General features: G+C 25.4%; 4 protein-coding genes across 7 annotated transcripts; 3 read left to right on the forward strand and 1 right to left on the reverse strand.

Moving 5' to 3' along the window:
• Window positions 1-2,322: 2,322 nt before the first annotated feature.
• LOC132918343 (thyroid transcription factor 1-associated protein 26) lies at window positions 2,323-3,967 on the forward strand. The gene is made up of 3 exons (XM_060979534.1): window positions 2,323-2,651; window positions 3,118-3,250; window positions 3,549-3,967. The coding sequence occupies exons 1-3, from the start codon at window positions 2,570-2,572 to the stop codon at window positions 3,784-3,786; spliced, it is 453 nt and encodes a 150-aa protein (XP_060835517.1). The 5' UTR covers window positions 2,323-2,569; the 3' UTR covers window positions 3,787-3,967.
• Window positions 3,968-5,650: 1,683 nt separating this feature from the next.
• Window positions 5,651-10,033, reverse strand: LOC132918317 (apoptotic chromatin condensation inducer in the nucleus). The gene is made up of 2 exons (XM_060979497.1): window positions 9,192-10,033; window positions 5,651-8,076 (listed from the first exon to the last, which is right to left on the reverse strand). The coding sequence occupies exons 1-2, from the start codon at window positions 9,679-9,681 to the stop codon at window positions 6,179-6,181; spliced, it is 2,388 nt and encodes a 795-aa protein (XP_060835480.1). The 5' UTR covers window positions 9,682-10,033; the 3' UTR covers window positions 5,651-6,178.
• A 270-nt stretch (window positions 10,034-10,303) lies between these two features.
• LOC132918324 (mitochondrial potassium channel-like) lies at window positions 10,304-12,346 on the forward strand. Of its 3 annotated transcripts, none has more exons than XM_060979515.1 (2): window positions 10,304-10,640; window positions 11,373-12,346. In XM_060979515.1, exon 2 carries the CDS (start codon window positions 11,446-11,448, stop codon window positions 12,271-12,273), a length of 828 nt encoding a protein of 275 aa, XP_060835498.1. In that variant the 5' UTR covers window positions 10,304-10,640; window positions 11,373-11,445; the 3' UTR covers window positions 12,274-12,346. The 3 variants fall into 3 exon arrangements, with proteins under 3 accessions (XP_060835498.1, XP_060835492.1, XP_060835507.1); XM_060979509.1 differs by having other exon boundaries at window positions 10,304-10,615; XM_060979524.1 differs by lacking the exon at window positions 10,304-10,640 and adding an exon at window positions 10,779-10,887.
• Window positions 12,347-17,742: 5,396 nt separating this feature from the next.
• Window positions 17,743-21,043, forward strand: LOC132917620 (alpha-tubulin N-acetyltransferase 1-like). Of its 2 annotated transcripts, none has more exons than XM_060978447.1 (9): window positions 17,743-17,869; window positions 18,029-18,145; window positions 18,257-18,403; window positions 18,551-18,719; window positions 18,786-18,930; window positions 19,003-19,033; window positions 19,211-19,283; window positions 20,176-20,237; window positions 20,353-21,043. In XM_060978447.1, the coding sequence occupies exons 2-9, from the start codon at window positions 18,051-18,053 to the stop codon at window positions 20,492-20,494; spliced, it is 864 nt and encodes a 287-aa protein (XP_060834430.1). In that variant the 5' UTR covers window positions 17,743-17,869; window positions 18,029-18,050; the 3' UTR covers window positions 20,495-21,043. The 2 variants fall into 2 exon arrangements, with proteins under 2 accessions (XP_060834430.1, XP_060834429.1); XM_060978446.1 differs by having other exon boundaries at window positions 17,749-17,903.
• The last annotated feature ends 4,563 nt before the right edge of the window (window positions 21,044-25,606 follow it).

Raw genomic sequence — 25,606 nt, forward strand, 5'->3', positions numbered from 1 at the left:
ATAGTTAGTTATTGACTTATTGTTTATTATTCATATTTATATCAAAGACCATGAACAGATATTTGTAGCATATAATCACAAAAACTAAAATACAAAATACCTGTGTTTACCATAAAAATAAACCTTCATATGAATTAAAAAAGAAAAACACAAGAGCCAGTACATCAAACTAACTTGTGAGTGTGCTATGTACCCTATCAATTTAGCGATATGAAATGAAATATTTTAGAGCGTGTTAATTTTACAGTAAAAATTAGGTATGTTTATGGTCAAATTTCAATCATGGATAACACTAATTATTATTATTAATGTTTTACAAAATTATTTTTAATGTTAACAACATCATTCATTATAATTATTCATTTAGTTGTTATTTATATTATTCAGATTTACCTCATTAAATATTTTCGACGGCATTCAATTTACCACTTTATTTTTTTTAAGGGAGCGGGGTAACTTCGTTTACCTAAAAATAATAAAATCGATTTCAATTTGTCAAATCCAGATTTTCAATGAATTCAAATTATTAATTAACAGTTAAGTTTTTAACATATATCCATTACAGTGACCATAAACTACTCAATAATCAGGTAACCAAGCTGTACGTATACTCATAACTGAGCTATAAGCTAATATACAATCTAATATTTTGTTCAAATTTAAAATAGATTAAAACATTTGTATTGAAAATCCATTTCAAATATAGTAATATAGTAAAGTAGTATATCAGGTAATTATATATTAATATTAGTAAACATATTTTAACATTTTACAGAACATAATATAATATTTAATATTGTTCACCCTCGACTAATTCATGTATAAATAATGCATATTAATTAGCTACTACATCTTATTATTAATTATTATATTTTAATTTGAAATGGATTTTTAATACAAATATTATAATCTATTCCAAGTTTCAACTAAATACTATAGGTTGTTTTAGAATCTTCTAAGGATTTAATGATACGGATGGATGGTAGTGGTGGAAACACGCAATGTAGATAATATCTATAATATTATTTAAATATTTAATAATTATTATATAGTAGTAGTAATGCCAGTAATGGTCATTTTGAGTTTGTGGTTAATGGTTATCATCACAATCACTTAATTAAGCGTAGTACACTAGTACAACTAGTACAACTATTCAAGTTACAACTTACAATTGTTGTTTTGAATAGGTAGTAGCATTTATTAAATATTTAATCAATGGTAGTAGTCAGTGGGTAAGATAAGGTGCACTCAGCGCTTTTGAACTATGACTATCGTCTATCCATATCATAAATATCTTTGCACAAAACTACATGAGTACCTACACTATGAAATATTACAAAATTATAACAAAAAAAAGGCTCTGGTGGAGACGGATATATCTTTATTATCAAAATATTTATATTAAAAATAGGTTTGTTCCATAGGCGTGTTTACGCGTCTTGCCTGTCCTGCACAGGCATGACCTGCGAAATTTGATCTAGCTTACATTATAAATTGTGGTACATAATATACCTAACCTTATTTTTTTCTCAGTTTCTGATTTCATATAATATTTTTTTAATTTTCATCGTGTGGACTTGTAACGTTTATATTTATAAGACTATAAAAGTTGATAATTCTAGTGCAGTAACCCCATCCTCCTGGATATGCCACTGTTGTGCACGACCTGCGAATGAAGCCTAGACACGCCTATGGTTTGTTCTATAACACTTATAACACAATCATTTCATTATTATTATAACGTTAAAAAAACATTTTATCGTAAAGTAGTCAATGACAAGGTCAAAATTAAAATGGCATTCACGTTAACACATTGCTGACAAAGGTCTAAGAAACCAAGGTAGGTACCTAGTTTAGTATTAGCCATTAAAAACAGGAACTTGAAATAATTCAGGGATTTATCAATGAAATGTATTTGAAAAATAATTTAAGATTCTAGATTAAACTAAAAATTATATTTAGAGGTGAACTGCTCTAACCCCGGGCTTGCTCGAAATAGGGCCGCTGAACACGTCAATACGTTTAGTTATATTATTATTTTCTAGGTACAAACCGTTATATTCTCAAAATATTTGGGCTAATTTTAAGTAGCTTATTATAACATTAATCTATTCACACCGCTATATCACGATTTTGATTAAATATAAATATATATAATATTACATTATTACCTATATGGCTACATCGTGAACTATCTACTGAACTACGGCAAAAAACTGAAATGAAATCTATTCGTGAGCACCACTATTGATGAACACTGAAAACGTCTTATCAATGCTGTCGATATCATTTTGAAATGTTATCTTATTTTTGTTTCTGTGATAATATCACGGAATAGATGAAATTTAATATTATATGAATTGTCGTATACATTTTATACAAATAATGTTACATTACTCTAATTCTTAAATCATAAGAAACTGCAGCGACTATAGTGAGTACTGGTGATTGACTGCTAGCTTGACTGCGAGTACTAGCCAATACTTGAGTTTTACAACTCACTGACTAGAATAAGTCTTACTTTTAAAAAAAGACAAACTAATTGAACTGATTAATATAAAATTAAATCATGTCATCTCAAGATGAAAAAACAAAGAAACCATTCGATAAGAAAAAATGGAGAACAAAAAAATACAGCAATAAACAAAAGTGTAAGTATAATATCCAAACTATTAATTATTCAATAATATGTAGAATCATTTTTTTAAATTATATGCATGATACAAACAGAAGTTAGAAAATAAAATTATATATATAATATGTAATTTATTTATAATTAAATACAAAGACTAGAAAAAACAATTATTTTCAAAGTGTTGATCCACTAGATATTCTTATTTCTTATCTTCATGCCCAATTTTAACTTTTTGCACATAATTTGCTATTCTTTTAAAACTTTTATAAATAAATATTGGACATAATAAATTATGTCCAATGAATAACAAAAATTTAAATTTCTTTACTAGTGTTAAAAAAAATATTAAAATTTAGTTGTTTATTATCTAGGAAATTGTTGAAATAAGACAAAAACATCTATAAAAAGACCTATTAAATTATTCCTAAGTCTTCTCTGTATTTTGTTTATATTAATGTCATATATTTTTTATTTTTGTTCAGTTCAAGAATGGAATGAGCGTCGTAAAAAGGCTGTAATTCGTGATTACTACAAAGAATTAAACAAATCTGGTATTGAGAAACCTTTAAACACATCAAATGGAGAAGATATCAATCTTACTAATCAGCAAAAGAGGTAAAAACAAAAACTCAAATATTAAATTGTTAAAAATAAACTTACTTACCAGCCTTTCTTTTTAACTTTAGTATCTTAAGTCCCTTGATGATATGAAAGGTTTATTATTATTATTATTCTTTTTTGTTAGGATCCTGATTTGTATTTAATTGTTTACTATTTATGGACATTGTGTGCGATACATCTCTACATTTAATTGAATATAAATCTCAAGATTTAACTACTTATACTGGCTTCCAAAATATTATTTAATGTGTATAATGTTAAAATATTTATAAATGTGATATTTTGTTCTCAGGCCAAATCCATATAAAGAAGCACAAGAACGTTACAATCAAATCCAAGAGGAAAAGAAAGCAAGGCGTTTTGAAGCATCGAAAAAAAAAGAAGAAATTCGGCAAGCACTAGAAGAATATAAACAAAAGAAGAAGTTTAAAAATAAAAAACTTGGAAAAAAAACAAAAAAAGGTCAACCAGTTATGAAAGAAAGATTGGAACTATTATTAGAAAAAATACAAGCTAGCGTTAATACATAATTATTGTTTTCACTTTTAATTAATTATAATTTTAAATAAAAAATACTTTTATATTGTGAAATACTGTATTTTGTCAACTTTGAAATTGTTTAAACCAAATAAACTTTTAACATTTATGATTATTATACAATTTTAAAAATGAATTAATTCTATTTAAAATAAAGTACAAAAAGATAAATGATTTTTAACAATACAAATTCATCCATCAGGTTTTTAGATAAAATTATTCTTAATCTGTTCGGTGTTCAACTGTTATTATCATTTTGTTAAATGTTCATAAACATATGAATAATTTCCAATTTAACATTATATTAAAATACAAATACAAACAATAGTTTAAGATTTAAAAATATGCTCGAAAGTCGAGTTGTAAAAACTGGAAGCCCTTAAACAAGTTTAATATTTTCAGAATAGTCTGTCATAATCAAAAATCATAGAATTTTCTTACTTGTAAAATTGTGTTAAAATATTCATTAACTTTTAAAAAATACATTTTATTTTATAATTTTTGTATTTTTTAATATTATGGGGAATGCAACTATAATACAGTTGCGTTTCTGAGAAGGGCATGGGTGTATGGCCTCTCCTTGGGCTTTTTTATTGGTGATATTTTAATAACGATTATAGCCTAATTCCTCACAATATTTTGTGGTGTATAACAATCTTTAAGTAAACCTCCCTCGATATAAGCTCCAGCTACACTACTGCTATTAATATTGAATAATATTTTTTTAAAAAACAGTTCATACGTCAAGATTTAAGTCATCACTTTTCAAAACAATGATAAAAAAATAGGCATAGTATTTATTTTACCACTAATTCTGAAAACAAATTAATCCGCTCATTTTTAAATTACTTTCAAATTTTGTAAATTGGTTTGCGGAAACAGAATAATTAATTATATTATATTGTGATACATACTTAACATTCATTGATAGTTATATTTACACAATTGAAATATTACAAATATTAATTGTTACCTAAATTCCATGTTAAAAAGTAACCTCTGAAACTACCTAGTTTTAGTTAGTTAACAGCCAAATAACACACATCAGTTATCCTTACCAAGTCAACCATTTGTATGCCTGCAGTGTAGTAAAGCCCTTATGTACAAGTTTTAAATGTTAATGGAGTATGTAATTGTATTTTAATTGACATGTTTGTTGCTTTGTAATTTTTTAATGAGAATAAATCTTAATGCTAATCATCAAATTTCATATATTAAAAATAATATTTATAAATACAAAAAATGTATAAAATCCAATCATATCCAAGGATGTAAAATTTAGAAAATGTTTATTTTGAACACATTAAGTTAATTAATTTATACTAAGCTGTTAAATTGTTTACTTAATATAACAAAATTAAATAAGATAAAAACAAAGGTTAACCATACATTAACCATAACTTTATCTAAGAAAATATAACAAAATACAATGTCGAGACGAATCACCCAACGATAGGTATTCGGTATGCATGGGAGTGCAGACATTGGGAATATAATTCTGAAACAATTTATTTATCTGTACAATTAGATTGGTTAAAATTATTAGTATTAAATAACTGTATTTATGAAGACTACTACAACAATTAATATTATAGCAGACATATTAAAGTAATGAACAAAAATAATATTAACAAAAACACATTATAGACCCAAAAACAAGTTAAACTTTCCTTATCCTGACATTGATAATCAGTCTTTTTTGAATATATTATTAAAGCCCATTGTTCTTTCATCAAGATTGATAATTATGCTAATAATTAATAAAATTGAATCCTTGAAACAAAACAAAAAAAATTCCAACATTAATAAATTTTAACTTAACCATAAAATATTGTATATTAAATCAAATCATGTTCATAAATTGTCACTTATTTTTTTATTATTATTATTATTATATTTTCTGATCAATATAAACTTTAATAGATTTTAAAACATTTTATACAAACTGTTTACACATAAATTTATCAGAAGTTAATTCAAGCATGAAAAATATAAATTAATGTTATTGCTAACACAATAAACACCTTAGTTGTAAGGCAAAATTATTTCTAAACAATAAAATGAACTAATATGAATTTTAAACATCAAGTAAATACAAAAATAACAGTAGGTAATTTTATTTTATACAGTCTTTATTATGATAAATAAAATTATTTAACGTAAAGACGAATTATAATCAAAATATCATAAAAACAGTGTGGATTGTGATATCCCTAAAAAAAAAATACAGTATATGAAAAAATTAGCCTACAATAATTATGCGGTTTTTACTATGTGTAATGAGTTAACCTTCTGGTACATGGTGACATAACTCAAAGGTTTTACCGATTTGTATAAAATGTAGGTATTCTTTTTAAAATATAAAATACTTGCAATACACAAATTCTAACGCCTCTTAGGATAATGAAGGTTATCTCTTCTCCTACGGTCAGTCTTTTGAGACCGTTCCATCTCTGCAAGATGTTTACGCCGTTGGTCTTCTTTCTCTGCAATCTGTTCCATAGAAAGAGGAGACCAATAAAGAGTTGGAGTAGTTTTGGTCTTCCGAAAAAGTTCGTCTAAACTTTTTGTAGGAATACGTTCTGGTGTTTTGGATTTTGACTTCTTACGTTTATCATGTAGATCTTTTTCATCTTTCTTTAATTTTTTATCCTTTGTAGCATGAAGATCATCAGATATTTTTCTTTTAATAGGTTTATCATCTTTTTCACCATTCATATCTTCCAACTTACCTCTATCCCATTCGCGTAAAATAAAATGATTATCTACCTGTGTTCTAAGTTTTTCTACTTTTGACTCTTTTTGTTTATCTAATCGTTCTGGATGAGTTCCATTTAATGCTTTATTTAATTCTTCTTTATTGGTAAAAACGACTCTTAAAAATTTGGGATTTGTTGAAGGCCATTGGGAATCATTGAGTGCATATACAGTTTCAATGGCTTGATCTTCATTTTCATACTCAACAATACATTGAGATTTAATTGTATCTATCCAAAATCCATTAGAAACAATTTTTCCAGTTCTTTGTAACAAATCTCTTAGTTGACCAACTGTGAATGGCCTTACAAGGTTTGTAATACGAATTACGCTAGTAGTCGTTATACGTTTAACAGATGATTTTTTTTTCGGCTCTTCTTCGTATTTTTCTTCTGCTAATGACTTATCAGATTTATTATCATCATTATCAATAAAAGATTTTTCTTCTTCTTCTGGTGCTTCATAATCAACCGCTTCATGATCAATTAACATAGTATCATTGATTTCCATAGCTTCTTCAACTTCTTGTTCTTCGTCTGAATCTGTCCTTTGTATTTCTCCTTCCTCTGATCGATACTCACCATTATCAGCAATAGAATCCCCATTAGATTCTATTATAATACCCAAAGTAAATGGACTTATCGTTATAGGTGTTCTTGTTTTACAAGACCCCCATTTACGTTTAGGGTGAGAAGACAATGGTTTTGGCATTTCATTTAATTCTTTTTCAACATCAACCTGTTTTAAATTGGGTATATCTGATGATAGAACGTTATAAGATTCTTCATTTGGTTTGGTTTCTTCTTTATCTACTAGTTTAGATTTATTTTCATTAACTGGTATAGGTTCTATTTCATTGACTGATTCAGTTTCATTTACTTTGACTGAATTGAATTCTTCTTCATAGACTGGTTTAGATTCTTCATCAATTGGTTTAGGATCTTCATCGTCAACTAAATCTTGTGATTCAACAGTTAATTGTACAACATCTTCCATTTGTTCTGAATCATTAATATAATCAGATTTATTAATCTCTTCTTCTATTGTGTTATTAGCTATTTTATTTATCTCAACATTTGATACTGTTTCTAAGACTTCAGATGTATTTGGTTCATCCACAACACTTTCAATAGATTCTGGTTCAATATCCTGAATCTTTTCACTTAAAGCTATTGGAACATCAACAACTTCTGAAATATTTACAGAATTTTCTTCTAAAATAGGTTCTGAAATATTACATTCATCAATAGATGGACGGACTGTAGAGTCTGGAAAATCTTTAGATGAATTCGTAGGACTAATAGACTCTACCATAATGGCAGCTGGTTCTAAAACTTCTTCATGAATTTTGTTTTCTTCAACTATAGTTTCATTAGCTGCATCAATGAATTCTTCATTAGTAGATATATTTTCTACAATAGGTTCTTCATTGGGTGTAAACTCAGATGATACTTCAACACTGTCTATTTGGTCATTATCTATATTTTCTTGATTGCATGGCTCATTGGGAGGGATAACAACTTGCTCTGAAAATTAAAATAAAACGGTTTAGAATTACTATCTTTTTAAAAACTAGAAAATCTAAATTTAATGAAGTTGTTAGTTTATTAGTGGATAAATCTGTAAACATCAAGAACATCTTTAGCATTAATATAATATGGATAATATTTATGGATTAATTTAAAATTAATATTTCAAAGCAATTTCTTGAATTAACATTACTGTTAAATTGATAAAATATTAGGTACTTAAATTATATTAAATATAAAAAAAAGAACAATTAAAAATTAAATACTAGCATTAATTTTTGATGCAATATTAGTAAATACAATTTACACATAATTTAAGTATAAATTAATGATTTACTAGTATGACAAAAATTCTAAGTTTTTACTATTTATATCTATTGTTAACTATAGAACAAATTCAGATTCTTATAATAAAAATTAAAACACTACAAATATTTGTTCTATGCTGTTTTTATTGTACAGTAGATAAATTAAAAGTAAAAATGTTTATAACACCGTCACAATGTATTTAATAAATTTTCAATAATAAGTATTTATATTATTGAATATTGAATATACCTAAATACATTATTATATTTATCGAGATATTTATTTATACCTCCATTAATTAAAAAATTATGTAATTAAATATTAAATGGCATATTTAATATAAATAAACTCATAATTTAGTTTTATTATTTCAATATTATTAATATTAAACACCTAGGTATTATTCAATACATAAAATTATACTAACAAACACTGTAAAATATGAAAGCAGTATAATAAGATTTGTTAGTGCAATAAAAAACTAATGCACAAACTTAATTTTTCTAATATTATTTATCAATACTTGGTTAAACACATTAATTAACTTCTAAACAGTTTAAATTGTTGGTAATCATTACAATTGATGTTATATTAAATATTTAATTGTGATATGAAAAAACATTTATAGTTGACTAATCTACAAGAAAAATATAAACATTATTGTCTAATTAAAAAAAATAGCAGAATGATGTTATTTTAAATTATTAATTACAAACTACCTAGGTCTAAAACATACCTAATAATAAAAATTCCTAAATTAGGTTATTATAGTAAGTGTTAATGTAAATATCTTTAAACATTACCTTGTTCACTAGAATCAACTATGTTTTGTTCACTTTCTTCAACAGCCACAGTACTACCAAACTGTTCTAAATAATTTGTAACGCTACCATCCAATATAGACGGATTTGTTGAACTGCCGGCAGCTTCTTCTTTTTCTCTTCTTTCAGCTGAACATTTAGCTTCAGCAGCCTGTTCTCTTAATAAATCCTTAGGCGAACGCCTCAAACTTATCTTTAACTTCTGAATATCGCCATCTGATCCATTGGAACACTCAACTTTCCACATACCAGTGGTGTTCTCTTCATTGCAATCATTACTTTCTGGCTTTGGCAATTTTATAGTTAATGCAACCTTCCTTTCACCCTCATCAACTCTGCTAGTAGCTCGGGTTTTGCCAACTTTGGGGGGTGGCACATCTTCTGAAGATGTTTCAGACGTAGAAGAATGACGCCTAGTACGTCGCCTTGACGTACGTTCACGTTTCGGCTTGCGACCGGTTCTTTTGCTCATTTTACGATTTTATGACAATATTTTTTGAATGGTTCACTATCATATACCCACGAGCACAAGGGACATTATAAACATTCACAACATATATTTTCAAATAAAAAAAAAATCACTGACAGTACTTACTACAGCATAACGGTAATTTTATGTCCTTTATTTTATAGTGCAAAACTTACAAAAAGGTTTTTCCACACGTCGATCCATTTAAACGAAGACTTAACGTAATTTATGTTTTGGAAATTAAAAAACGAATCAATAAGCACCAAATTTTTGTTGTACTCGAAATGAAACGGCGGCCATTTTAATCGTTTATCAACACAAACACATTTCATCGACATCAACTTTCTCCATTTTTTTTTTTTTTTTTTTTTTTTTTTTAATTTGTACTTTAACTAAAAAAATGTTGTCAAAAATAATTAATCAAATAGAACATACTGATTTTATAAAAATCAAAATAAATCAAATACATCAAAATTAGAATTTATTTTATTTTTTTGGTAATAATTGAAAAAATATATCACAATAATTTGATGGTGTAAGCAGTTGGCAAACATGTCAAAATAACATTTGATAACTGTAATCTACTATTGTCTATTAATTCCATTGGTCAATTTATAACACGACTTGATTTTTTACTGTAAGGCATAAATCATAATACCGACAATACCGTAACCGTACCTATCAGAATACAGAATCATTCAATCGTCTCAATCAGATGTCTTGATTGTTTTTGGAATAAGGATAAAAAATAATCTATAAATTTATACTTAAATTAATTTCATTAATTCAGTGCTTCATAATATGCTTCAAGCCTTCAATATACAATAGTAACATGTTCATAATTAGTACTTGTAATACTAATTTCTATACAGTTTAAAAGTTAAAAATTTGAATTTGTAAATCGCCGTTCCTTTTAATTTATATTAAATTAAATTAGGTAACAATTTTTTTATTTTAAACAAGTATGTAAGCTAATAATTTATAAATAGGTTTTAAGCAAGACATATTTATATTTTTTTTAATCAATCATATGTACTTAAATTATCTTAATACATATGTTAATTGTTACACCCATGATAAAACAAATCTTTATAAAAATTAAAAAATAAACTGGGTACTTCACTAGTGTTCAAAGTTTTTAATATTATTATCATTTAATTAGTCTTATTCATCAAATCTTTTGTGACAGTATTTACTTCTGGAAATAAGGTTTATTTTTTAATTCTTTAATCCCTTATTTATAATATTATTAAATAGATTTTAGAACAGAAAAAATATATTTTAATTGAATAAATTATTATTTAGTAACCAATATATTTAAATAAATCTAATTGCATGCTACAAATTATACAATAATAACATAATAGCAAGAGTAAAAAACTACCTGTTATAAAATGTGAAATTAACAACAATTTAAGTATTCACTTATTTTTAATAGGTACTGTTTTATTTAGCTTAATGTATGCATGTTTTTATAATGAAAACAATTTCCTTCTATTATATTTATATAGTTCAATGTTTTCCACTTAATATGAATTATAAGTAATGTAATGTTCATTATAATTTACAATTAAGATTGACTTTCAATTTTTTGAATTATGTTTTATGTAAGGTTTTACATATTATAATTAGTAGTGTAAAATTTAAATAAGAGTTTATTTTCAATCTCTGAGAATCAATTTCCTTATTTTTAGAAGTATGCTGGTCCAACAAAATCTATCAGTGGGTATCAAATAAATTGTGACTTATTGAAATATTGCTAAAACCATGAAATTTGGAAAGCAAGTAGAAACGGTTTTACAAATGTTAAAGGAAAAAGCACAAAACAAAATTTCGAAATCAAATAGTTCACGAACTGAATTATATAACCGACTTGCAGTTTATCGTCCAGAATATGATAAAGTTGTTTCATGGTATGAACGGGTCACTGGTTTAAGTGAAGTTCGAGTAGCCCAAGATAGAGTGTTGGAGTCTCAAAAACAATTTATGAAAGCTCAAGATAGAAGAAGAGATGTATCAGTAGAACTAAGAACAATTCAAAACAAACTAAAAGACATACGGAATGAACTTATAAATACTTCTAGATCAGAAGATAGATACATTGAATTAGTAACACAGGAGCATGCATTATTAAAACAAGAAAATTCGATCATCGATCGGGTTAATTATTGTGAAAAAGATGAAAGAGATAGCTTCATATTGCTATCTACCACCTTGAAAGACAGTCATGACCGAGAAAGAATACAAGCAGAGAGAACTAAATATGTATCTATTGTTGGCTCAATTCTTGGTACTATTATTGGTATAATTGGAAGTACTGTAATCAATGCATGGAAAATGAATGAATTTAAAAGAATGGTGTTAGATGCCAAGTTGGATTCATCAAATTCCAATAAAAGTGATCAAATAAAACATTTATTATTACAAGTTCAAAAACAAAATAAAATGTTGAAAAAAGCACAGTTAAACTCAAATAAACTAATAAGTACCGTAGAGCCAGACTGGAAATATACTGACCGTGATGTTATTATTCTAACAACTATTAATTGTACTATAGTTGCTCTATCAGCATATTTAGTATCAAAATTGTTTTAATCCATAATATTTAAGTTTTGGTTTTTATTATTGTTATTAGTTTTTATTTTCTAATAAATAATGTCTCCGTTAAGTATTGAGTTTATTAAGTGTTACTTGAAGTATATTTCAAAATCAATGGTGTTACCAAATTTTTACTTGTAAATATTATTTATATGTGATAATAAAATAATCTGATAAGCATAAAAATTTTCAAAATGATTGAACATATGATTTAAATTTTGATTGTAGCATAGATTAAAATATATTTTAATAAGGATATTACTGTGTTATTTAATCTATAATTATAGATATTAGCACAAATAAGAGCTTGGTGGAACTTGATCACCCAAATTTTCTGCAAATTCTCCTCAATTATAAAGTTAGTAACTACCAACTTAGCATATTATATCATTTTTGGAAAATATGATTTATGTAGGTCTATTTGTGGTTAAGATTATGTTAGAACAGTGGTTGGCAACCCGCAACAGCTATAGTGTACGGGCCGCTTTAAATTCTAAAACAACATTTTTTTTATACATTCTGTTATTTTAAAATTTTAGTTTTAATATTTTTTTCATATTAAATAATCTAAGAATATAAAATTTTTATTTTGTCCAGCCCGTGAATGTGGCCCGAAAATCCAAAAAGGTTGCCAACCACTGTGTTAAAACAATATCTTCAAGAAACTATACTTACCTACAATACACTATTATTTTATTTTACAATTTAAATATAAAAAATTTAGGATACAAACAATAATCCAGATGAAAGAACTATATTATAACATTAAACCTGCAATAAGTTGCACATCATTTGCAAGTTTATAATAATGTAAGTCCTTTAATCCAGAAAAATGTGTTAGTTACAATTCTATATACATATAGATAAAATGTGTATATCTATAATAAAAACTAAACATTTTAATTTAATTTGTTACAAAAAATACTTTTTTACACTGTATTTAAACATAGTGCATTACCACCTGTTATATCAATAACAAATATTTTTTTTACGAAGAAATAAAAAAAATTATTCCAGATGTTAATATTGTATTATAATTGTATCATATTATCGTTTATCAGTTCCAAATCCCAATTAATCTAATGAGTAATGACTGTCTCCAAACATATTGAACATACTGTATATAATGAAAAAGAACATATTGTATATGATGAAAAAAAAAAGAATTAATTGAAAATGCTTTGTGTAATAAATTAAAAATAAAGAAAACCTTAAGTTAAAATCAGCTATTAATATTCACGAATCACGAGTCAATGCCATTTATAAAATTATGAAATACCTAATATTCATGTTTATAGATTAGATATTAAACTATTTATAGTTTTTGATAGCACAACTATTATAGTGGTACATATTACGTAATAAAAATCATAATATTGTTATTCTTTAAATCTAATTAAAAAAAAATAAATATTTTTTCAAGACAATTCAGAGTAGAAAGTAATACAAGAATGTTTTATAAAAAAAAAGTGCCTAACGTTACCTCTTCACCCAATAAAAGCTTATATCCCTCAAAGAAGTGATTTATCTCCTTTACACGACTCTTAAACGTCTACATCTCGGACATTCCATCAACCAACAACACTATTCTTACAACTTACGCCGATGATACGACAATCCTAGCTTCGAACTCTGATGCTAATATAGCCACTGATTATTTGTAATCACACATCGACATCACACTTAGATAAATATTATAATTACCTTCTATCTGGGCTAACAACTGAAGGATACAAATTAATGAGGCAAAATCGGTATCTACAAGTAAATTTCACATTAACTACGACGTAACGAACTAACGAATGTCCTCTTCTTATACTAAACGGCACACCTGCGCATAACTTTAACATGACATGGTCACACCAGTACCCCACATAAAATTAAAACGCAAACAAGTAAACATTCGGCTGCATTTACTTCGCCCCATCCTGAAGTCAAAAATCAGTCTAGCAACTAAAAAGTGTAATCAAACATTCAGACCAGTTTGGTTGTACGGGATACAAATATGGGGACCCGCCAAACTATCTAATATTAGACCATTATAGTCATTCCAATCAATAGCTCTAAGAATTATCACAAATGCTCCCTGGTACACAACAAATCAAGATCTTGAGTAAATCTTCATAAAGATCTCCAACTACCAACTGTGAGAAAACTTGCAATAAATCATTAAAACAATTTCATAGCAAACTAAAAAACCACCCTTATCCATTAATTCATAAAATGTCTTGAGTCCTCTACAACTATCTTAACAACATCACCCGTCGTCTAAACAAGGATTCTGGATTGGCCACATGACCTATTAGATCTAAATAACATAATAAATATTAAATAATATTGTAGGTGTGGCCAGTGGGTCTCTTCCTATTCAAACTTTCATGTCATTATTATTCTTTTTATTTATCAAAATTTGTAAAATGCCACCACAGATTGTAACTTTCTTTAAATCAATAAAAAAAAACGTAACCTAATGTTGTACCACCAACATAATTATGTATCTTTGCAGTATCCTGAATTCCTGAAAAGTCGCCCCCACACAAAATTTCACGATTTCTTGGAAAATGTATTCTACTTCAAATTCTTATTACACTTCAATAAAAAAAATTGTCATCATTATGCAAATTCTTAGTACATATCCAGTATCTATCGGCTCCTATTCTTAATTTTTTAGATTCCGTTCGCGATGCATGCATTAAAATTACAAAGATGTGTAACCACTCTTATTCGTATCTGTGTATATAATAACTGATAAGTATAGTCCATAAAATTCTTAGATTTAAAAATGTAAAGGTGGTTTAGGATAGAAAATTAAATCTAATTGTACTTTGTAGATGTCAAAATTAAATTTTAGATATTTTGAATATTTGTATCATGTGTATAGAAAATAATAATATAAAATATTGATGAAAAATTTTATGCCCTATGGACTATGAATGTGATTTTTTGTTTTGAACTTTTGGAGTTAAAAAAAAAATCAATTTATTTTGTTAGATACTAGTTTTACGTAAAAATTGCGTAGACGTATTACGTATAACATAATATTACATAAGATTTTTCTATGAAAAATTAGTATATACTTTAAATTTCCACTAAATTTCTATATTATCATTTTCTAGATATGGTATAATATTCAAATATTTTGACTTTTTTTTTAGTTATTTATAGACATTTTAAATTTATTAACATAGAAATCAATTAAATAATATTTAATATTATACAATAATCAAACAAACTCATTCAATTCGTCGAAATATAATATGATTTATTTACAGATACAACCAAACATACACGCACTAATATAGGAAATGGTATCTGTGATGAGCTGTCATTTTGACTTTTGCAAAAAACGCTTGCTGATACCGCCGATTGAAGTAATAGTGAAATAAGTTTACTAATACAAAGTAGTATTAAGTATTATGTACGAAGAATTTACGATTTGTTGTTTCATGTTTGTGTTATTTGTTATTAGGTGCGACTCGATAAATGATATGATGACGACAATATCGTAAATAAACTAATACATATTATATAAAATATAAATATGCAATATATTCGCCATTCCCGATTTAATTATACAGAGTAAATACATTTTCAGACTTATGAGGCGTGCAAATAGGAAGCAGGGTGTTACCTAGGTATAGTAATAAAAAATTAAAACATAAAATATACCTACATAATTATACTTTTTTAACTTGTGAAATTTAATTTTAAGATAAATAAAACATACACGACATATTAACAATATGTATTTATTTAATTAATTTTTTTTATTTTTACAGTAGGTATATTATACGATATTTTCCACTATAATACTATATAGACTTAATTAAATAATACTTAAAGTTTGAATATAATAATCTAAACTTTAATCTACAATATACGAGTATTTAACTTCTTTCGTTGAATACGGTAATACATGCGGATATGTACATTTTTGCACTTTGAAATAGAATAGGCAATAGCTGTTACAGAAAAGTTGGATTTTTTCCCATAAAAAACATTATTAAGAACAATTCATTTAAAGAATTTAGTTGTATAATATAAATACTGCATCATTCGGCGTTTTGTTAAATTTATTAAAGTTTCTTATTAGATTTAATGGTAAAAAGTTTCTTGGTCCAATTTATTTATTTTTTTTTTAGAAGGTTGATAAATACAAAATTATGATTCATTTTTTTATTTTGCATAATCGCTATAATCAGAAAAATCAAGCCCATTAATTAATTAATTTATTTTTTTAAATTTTATTTTAAAGAGAATTTATAATCTTTTACTATCAGCAAATTTGATATTTACAAAAATAAGATTAAAAACATGGGTAAGTATAAATGAAGAAACCCATTAGTAACATCACTTTTACCAATTTAATAAGTCTCTATAATCTACCATTTATGGATTTATGATTTAATCTGCGTAGTGGTTTTTTTAAGTTATTTTATTATAAATATTATCTACTACATAAAAATTACTAATGTATTCAACAATTTAAAAAATAATCTTGCGAGTAATATACGTAACTGTAAGAAGTTTCAAATCCCTACGATTATTTTTTTTTTTTTTAATTACTCTAAATAATAAATTAATAAGTAAATATAATTCGTTAAAGGAAATATAACGTTATTTTTCGTTTATAGGTAACTATCCAATTTTGTCAAAATTAAAACTTTGCACTTGAACATTACTAACTTATTAAAAATCCATGCTGATATTATAACTTTTAATACGTTTAAGTTTACCAATGGCATATTTGAGTTGTGATCTTTTGGGGGGGTGAAATTAATTTTTCTTCTATACAAACTAAAAATAATTTAAATTTGATTAACTAAATAGGCATACAGTTCTTATTATGTTAAGTATGATTCATTACGATTTACGATCTTTATCAAACGGAAAATTTTTTAAATAAACTATTAATTAATGTATTATATAGGAAAAATACGAACGATGGGGGAAATGCCCCCTTCGCCTCCCCCCTTAAATACGCCCTTGACTTGAACTAGAAAAAAATAAAATTATTGTTTGCGGTGGTTTCTTAGAGACATCAGACATCCAATTTGTATAGAATTAGTACACACCATGTACATGTAGGACAAGGTTATAGGTTTATCGTTTATGTATACTTATTCAAATATTTTGTTTATCGTTTAAGAGTGAAATGTATGCATAAAAAAGTATACCTAAATTGAAAGGCTGAGTGCAACAAACAATTGTTGGTAATTAATAATCATAGGTACCTACCTAGCCTATTAGAAATTTTAGTTGGTTGCGCGGTATGTCTAAGAAAACAAATACATTCAGCATTATTATTTGATTTTGTGTTTTACGACATTCTTAAAAAAAACAAAATTGTTTTTGCTGAAAGCATAGTGATAGAATGTGTGGTAATGGCAATTTAGTTACCGCGGTATAGAAACATCTGCAAAAGCAGCGCTGCTGCACAACCCTGTAGAAGAAAATCAATAAATTAGACAGCCCTACTCGAAATTCGCATATCGCCGCCGTCTCTTCTATACTTACTATTTAGTTTTATTCTGCATTAGTACGTCAACGCTATACCACTATTATTATACCTACCCACGTTAATTCAGCGACAGTTCGTATTTTTACTATTTATTTAAATAATATAGGTAATTTATTAAATATCTTATATTTTCTTTTAAACCGATCTAGGTTTAATGTTTTTAAATATTTAGTTGATTTATTTATTTTTATTGAATATCCATACTTATTTGAAATTTATCATATTTTATAGATTTTTCATAAAACCATCCGAAATGGAATTTAAATTTGATATAAAAGATTTAGCTGAAGGAGGAATTGTGAAAATTGATCATTCTTTAACACCATTTGGCTTCGAAGACGATGAAAAGTATGATTAAAAATCATGCATTTAAAACTATGTTACCAGCATATTTGCATATTATACTACTATATTTTATCTCTAAATTATTTGAATAAATAATAATTATAATTTTTACAGCTTACAAAAAAAAGTTGCAATGATTATTGACGAAATGGGTAAGGCATCTGCCAGAGCACAGGATTTAAAAATGCCTATAACAACAGCAGAAAAATTATCAAAATCTGATCATATAATTTATTTATTGTCAGAACAAACGAATGAAGAGTATGTATTTTATTCTTATAATAGGTATCTATAGTATCTTGTACTTATAATATTATATACTTAGATGTAAGAAAATATTTATTGCCTAACACTACTATATTACCTACAATATACACTAATCAGTAATCATTAATATAACATTTATAGAACATTTGTTATTGTTGGAATTTTGAAAATGGGATGGAAAAAATTATATCTTTTTGACAAAAAAGGTTCTCGCTCTGAAGCCATGGTGTATTGTTTACTTGACTTTTACATTCATGAAACTAGACAACGTCAAGGATTTGGAAATAAGCTATTTGAACACATGTTAAAGGTAATACGATTTAAATATTTTCTTTACTCATTTAAACATAATATTGTAACAGCTCTTATATTTTAGGATAACGAGTTAGAAGCAAAACAATTAGCTATAGATAAACCTTCGAAAAAAATGTTGCAATTCATGCAAAAACATTATTCACTTAAAAAGTTAGTAGATCAAGGAAATAATTTCGTAATATTTGAAGAATTTTTTGATACTCCAGGTACTGTATAGTTGATAATATCATGGCTATCCATATCAAATGTTTTTAACTATTTTTCTATTATTATTTTAGGATTAACACAACTAAAAGATAAATATGATAGGTAAGGAATTTTTTATTAAAAAAAAAAAAAAAATAGATACCTATTTATGATATCATTACCTATTCTATTATTATAGTTATTAGATAATGATTTAATTATAAAGTGTATTTATTATTATAATTTAAAGTACCTAATATAAAAATTAACAATTATTGTGTTTGATTTTTTATGTTACAGTACAAATGGATATAGAAACAAACCTACATATGGACGGCATGCTGCAAATAAACACAATGACTCCATGTCTGATGTATGGATAATTATTTATTTAAATACTTTATATTACTATAAATTAATAACAATATTACAAATTTGAATAGGGTTCTAAATATAAAATAAATGCATACTAAATTTAAATATATATTGAAAAAATATGTTTAATTATAATTTTATGAAGACTATTAAAAAAGAGGATGAATGATATATTATTTTTAGCAGAACCAGAGACATGTACAATAAAAAAAATTGAATGAAATTTTTGAAAATTATAATTTTAAATATTATAACAATCCACCAATTATTTAAAATAATTTAAAAATTCAGTGAATGTTTGGACGAGATCTGTAATATAAAAAAACATTCCCTAGTAAACGCCAACAAGCAGATTGGATAATTCATTTGATTACTAGGTTTTTAAGGTACCTATTCAGTAGTTGTGCAACTGTTTAGGTTATGATAAAATGAGAAGGAGTTTTAAAATTAATTTTGAAATTAAACTATTCAAACAAAAGTGTATTTAAGTATATTAAATATTAAGCATGGGCGCTGCAAGGGGGGTGCACTTTAAAAAAAAAATAATAAAAAAAATTGAATGGTATTGAAAATATTTAATTTTGCATAATTATCTATATTATGACTATTATAATACTTATTTTTCATATTTTTTTAATCGTAGCCTCTAGCCTGTATTACTTTGTAGCTGTTGAAAAAAATAAAATATCTTTTTATCATCATATAATTTGAAAAAATATTTATACATATTTAACTTAATTAATTTAAGCATTATTTATAAAGCAGCGTATACTATGCACAATGCACCCCTCTGACAAAATTACTGGCGGCGCCTATGATATTAAGTATAGTTTATTATTTATATTAGTATGGTTTTAACTAAAAAAATGTTAATATTTATTTAATGTTAGATATTACATGGGGCTGGTAGTGCAACTAGATTGAATGACAAATACGTTGCTAATGCTGATATGTAAGTAGCTAATATAAGTACCTGGTTTTTATTTATATCCAATTCATCTAATTTTTCATTTACAATTACATTTTGATAATTATTTAATTGTTACACTTTTTTACATATTAAACAGCATCAATAATAAATTCAAGGATAACAAACCAAATCTTGTCACAGTTCTTCCTTCAGAAAAAGATGTAAACGACACAATTAATGGGAAAAAAGGTGCTCCGCCAAAATTGGATCTCAAATTTTATCATTCACATTTGTGGTAAAAAGCTTTTATAAATATCAGATATTATATCAATAATTGCATTTTTAACAGTCTTATTAGACTTATTATCTTTAAAATAAGGAGCTTTTTAAACTTTTTATACAATTACTTATTTCATTTAAATGTAAATTAATTAATAAAAAAAAAATACAATATATAATAGGTACACATCATACTCTAATTAACAGTATTGATAGATAATTAAAATGTAGGTATCACATCTACATGCAAGTACCTACCCAATTAACTTACCATTTTCATTTTATGTTATGTATATTTCTACAATTAGTTTAATGTCTTAATTATACAATTATAATTTTTAGTTTTTTCCTTAAAAATATTATATAGTTCTCTATTAACTAAGATGATTTAGTTTTATTATATAGATGTTAGATATATATATATCTGTGATTTAATTTTCATTAATTTGTTTTCATGTTACCTATTGTTGTCCGAGATATGTTAAATTATATTTATTTTAATTTTAACACTTGTAAAGTAGGATGCCTCATATACTTATGTTTTATGTAATATATTGTATCTTATAATATTGATGATGAAATATTTAATTATTAATTAGTTATATTAATAATAATTATATATATTCAAATATATAGTTTATACCTACCAGGTGGCTAGATGTCTCATGGTTTTTAATTTAAAAATTATAAATTTTTTGTATGAATATCAAAAATCAAAGTTATATCGAGTTTGTTAGGTACCCATCAAGTAACTTTCATGTAACCCATCATGTAAGATGTAACCTATCAAGTTACAGTATTATAATATAAGAGTTATACATTTTTGTAAGTATTATGTTTTATAAAATATATAAAAATAGATTAGTAGCCAGTAGGTATATAATAATTCATAATTTCTTCCTAATTTTCAAACTTTAAATAAAAACAATTTTGCAATACCTATTTAAAAATTATAAACAATATTTATTTTTATTTAATTTGTAATTTATTAATAAAATTGAATTTGTTTTAATAATTACATATTTTTAAACAATCAAAATAATTATATATATATGTATGATTGGTGGTTATTATTATTAAGCCAACCCACCTGGATACATGTACTAAATAGGTATTTAAAATTTATTTTATAAATTATCATAGGCTATAATCAAACGTGTATAAATAAAGATAGGTAAGCAAGATTGTAAGACAATTAGTTATATATATATATATTAGCAGCTTATTAAATCATTGGTCACTGGTCGCTATAATAGTCAGTCTATTAAATAAAAGTTAATTTTAATTTTATAGCTAAAATTACAAAAATAATTTACATATCTAAAATAAAAATAAATTATTTATATATCTTAAAGTATACCTTTCTTTTATTTATAAATTTTATAGAATGAAGGTATAACCATACAGACACTTATTAAAATCACAAATATGTGAAATATGACCAAAAATATACAATATATATGTATAGCTATGCAGCAGATTTTAGATTTAAAAATTATTATAAATTTACCTATACACAGAATGATTTACATACCATCATTATCTTTTCTATTAAAAATGCATTTTTTAAATTTTTTGTCTTATTATTGTAAAAAATACTATAAAACCATATTTTTAAATATTTAGATTTTTGCGATTTAAAAAGTTCTATGTAAGTGCTTTTTCTACCTTAAATTTTTAAACTGTTAATTTTTTGAATAATGATGATGTAGGTATCTACTATCTAGATAAAAATCCAAATTATGAATGTCCGTGTTATTATTAATCTTTATAAGTTGGTGCTAAGGATAATAGTCTTCAATAATGGTTTCACTTAAGATATGTGTAATATTTATAATTTATGGTAAACAAGTATGAACATTTAATATTATGGTTCATTCTTGTAGGTTTGTTTCAAAATTAAAACAAAATAGTATTTGAATAAATTTATGTTAATAGGTAAAAATAAGATAAAGCATGCTCTCTCGACTCTCAGTGAATCACCCTGTACGTTAAATAATATTATATATAATATTATAATGATTAAATATTTAAATTATGTTAGTTCCGACTATTTTAAGCAATATAAATAGGAACTAAAAATATATCATTACTGTTTAGACAAATTTGAAAATAATACGTGTATAAAAACAAGCATTAACCTATTTATATTAGGTATTTTACCTAATGATAACTTGAATTATAGTTTTCGTGCCTTTTTTTTTGATATAGAATAACAAAATAAAAGAAACAATATCGATTTAACGTCATGACTAATAATTTGTATAATAAATAAGTGTCTTACTCCCTGGTACCGTGTAAGTGAGGTGCTGGGCGTGCCCCACAGGTCCTACGGAATATTTTATATAGAATGCCTATTCAACAAATTATTTCCGTAGCTTATATCTATATAATGAATGAAATTAATGTATTATAAATAGTAATAATGTTTATTTAAGTTTTTTCAACATGTACCAATAAATCAATAAAAAAAATAAATATATATTACATAATCGAATATTTCGAATAATATTGTACCTTTAAACCAATTCAGTACCTAACTCCTTAAAAATGATTTAACCTATCTTATTTATTTTGTTGACATCGTAATGTTGCAGTCGAATTTTATTATTTTATTTTATACTTGCCTCTCGGCTGTCATCGCACTTTACGGTCAGCAACCTGCACCTGAACTGTTAATTGACTATCAACTATCGTACATCAACAAAGGTATACATATTTTAACTTAAGTGATAATTTAAGTAGTTTTAATTTGTTTAATATAATACATAGCCACATAGGAAATAAACAAATATAACATGTACTCATGACTGATGAGTATGAATTTTAAAATATTAGATTCTGATGAGCGTTGGTTTTAAAAACCAAATTGTAGTGTTATTGTAAATATTACATTATATTAAACTTTCGGGTTTTTCTCATAAGCTTGAGATTTTGAACTATTGGATAAAAAAAATATATTATGTGCTCTGTGTTAATATATTGATATGCACATACTTGTAAGTATATTTTTGGATTTAAAAATGGTTCAAATTATTGTAAGTATTTAAAAGGAAAATAATTTTTGAAACAATTCTAGTTTCTATAACTCGACCAGTTCATAATACTCGGTAATCGTTAATATTTGAAAAAAAAATGGTCCGAAATCTATATTATATTGAACTAAATATCATAACCCCACGAACTAATATAGAAAGAAGGATTATATTTTTTTTTCAATGTAATAACGTTTTTAGGCTACTGTATTTTTTTTTAAAGTTACACAGTGCCAAAATTACATGACTAGGTTATGCTAAGCAATATGCTTGTTATTAGGAGAAAAAGACTTTCACGTTTAAAATAAGGAGGGAATAAAAAAAATTTAATAAGGGTCCCCAATTTGAGTTTTTATATGGTCCTAAAAATTCTAGCGCCGGTCTTTCTTACTCTACTCTTACACAATTATACTTATTTTATAGTTAATAAAACAACTGAATGACATCAACCCTGCAGTGCAACATATATTAAATTCATGTGTGCTAAATCTGTAAGTACAGTCTTACTAACATATTTTAGGTTACTGGATAGTACGAGTACCTAACCTTTCATCTAAATTATACGAAATTAAATTATCCAACTTTTACTATAAAATTACATCCATAGTAATTGTATTAAATATTTAAATTTAATAAAATGAATTATTTGTCGTTAAAATTGGCGTACAATGGTCAGACTACTGGAGTTAAAAATAATCACAAGGAGTTTTACTTAGGCAACTAAATATACATTACAATATTTACAGTGATTTTGTAAGATCCATTTTGTTATGATTTATTAAATGGTTTTGATGTGGGCTCTAAATTATTGATGCATATTCTAAAAAACATCGGATAAGGAAGAAATATAAGATAGGAAAGTATATGGAATTTTAAAATTCCGAAAAATATCTTGAGTTAATCAAAGATGCCTAAATACGTTTTAAATGCCCGATAAGCATAAAATAATTTTATAAGTAATATACATTTACTTCTTAAATAATAAAAGTTTAGCATAGGTACCTACAACTTTTGATTTCCTATTATTAGTTATAACCTAATTAAAGGCTTGATGTACTTTTTTTGTTTAACGCAATTAATTTCTCACACAGTTGTAATTTGAAACTTAATTTGACATGACATTGTGTATACTTATATTGCTTTGTAGTTTGTGTCGATAAAATAACTATAAAACTTAGTATAATAATTATTTATACGATTTTGCAATGGCTATTTTAGTATTTTTGTTAAATACAGACTAGATAAATCGATAGTTGCTATAGCATATTGTTCATTATTATGAAGTTTATATACTCAGTAGTTTAGAGTTGAACAACCAATTTAATAGCTTTATAACGATCCGTTTTTTTATTTTTTTGTAACTAAAGACACTATTTCTATAAGAAAATTAAAGATTTATCATACGTTTTTATTGCTAAAACTATAAAATAATGTCGACTGTAATTCTACAAATATTTTTTAAGAGCAAATGAAGCTTAAAATGTAAAAAAAATTGGATTTTTATACCATACGTAAAATAACAGTTTTCTTATTTTATTATATTTTCAAAACGAATAACAATAGACAGAACCAGAATAAAGGGCTATAGCCACCCCGGATAAAATCGTACTGTACACTCCTTATAAATAAGGATCTATTAAGACAACATGAATTTCATGTATAAAAATCATACTATTTAATTATATGAAAGATGCCGCCCTAGAGCAAAAGTTATTTTTACATCTATGTCAATCCGGCCCTGACCGTAATCTTCTACTATCTTACATTCTTACCCTAACCCCTTTTCCAATTTTATTTTAGTTTCTAAAGTAATTATAATTCTTAAATAAACATGTTGTTACTTTTTATATGATTGAGAAATTTTCGAAATCAAAATTCCGTACGAGAATAATTACCGAGTTATTAATTATTATAAATAATATTATGTACTAATTTATTTTTTAAACAATGGTGGTAAAAATGATTACAGTGTTGACAACGAAAACTTAAAATTGGCGATACCGTCACGAGCTGCCGTTTATCGTGTTTAAATTATTCTTTATCACGTAAGCATGTATAACGGTAAACCGTAAAGGGAACGCTCGATACTCTGTAGAA

This window comes from Rhopalosiphum padi, chromosome 1 (assembly GCF_020882245.1).
Source record: "Rhopalosiphum padi isolate XX-2018 chromosome 1, ASM2088224v1, whole genome shotgun sequence".
NCBI lineage: Eukaryota > Metazoa > Arthropoda > Insecta > Hemiptera > Aphididae > Rhopalosiphum > Rhopalosiphum padi.

Bases quoted from the DNA above. Each gene is read 5' to 3' on its own strand.
- LOC132917620 (XM_060978447.1), top strand. From the start codon at position 18,051: ATGGAATTTAAATTTGATATAAAAGATTTAGCTGAAGGAGGAATTGTG. The intron at 18,404-18,550 runs GTATGTATTTTA...TAACATTTATAG, and splicing joins TCAGAACAAACGAATGAAGA to AACATTTGTTATTGTTGGAA. The intron at 19,034-19,210 runs GTAAGGAATTTT...TTTATGTTACAG, and splicing joins CTAAAAGATAAATATGATAG to TACAAATGGATATAGAAACA.
- LOC132918317 (XM_060979497.1), bottom strand. From the start codon at position 9,681: ATGAGCAAAAGAACCGGTCGCAAGCCGAAACGTGAACGTACGTCAAGG. The intron at 8,077-9,191 runs GTAATGTTTAAA...TTTAATTTTCAG, and splicing joins AGTTGATTCTAGTGAACAAG to AGCAAGTTGTTATCCCTCCC.
- LOC132918343 (XM_060979534.1), top strand. From the start codon at position 2,570: ATGTCATCTCAAGATGAAAAAACAAAGAAACCATTCGATAAGAAAAAA. The intron at 2,652-3,117 runs GTAAGTATAATA...ATTTTTGTTCAG, and splicing joins ATACAGCAATAAACAAAAGT to TTCAAGAATGGAATGAGCGT. The intron at 3,251-3,548 runs GTAAAAACAAAA...TTTTGTTCTCAG, and splicing joins CTTACTAATCAGCAAAAGAG to GCCAAATCCATATAAAGAAG.
- LOC132918324 (XM_060979515.1), top strand. From the start codon at position 11,446: ATGAAATTTGGAAAGCAAGTAGAAACGGTTTTACAAATGTTAAAGGAA.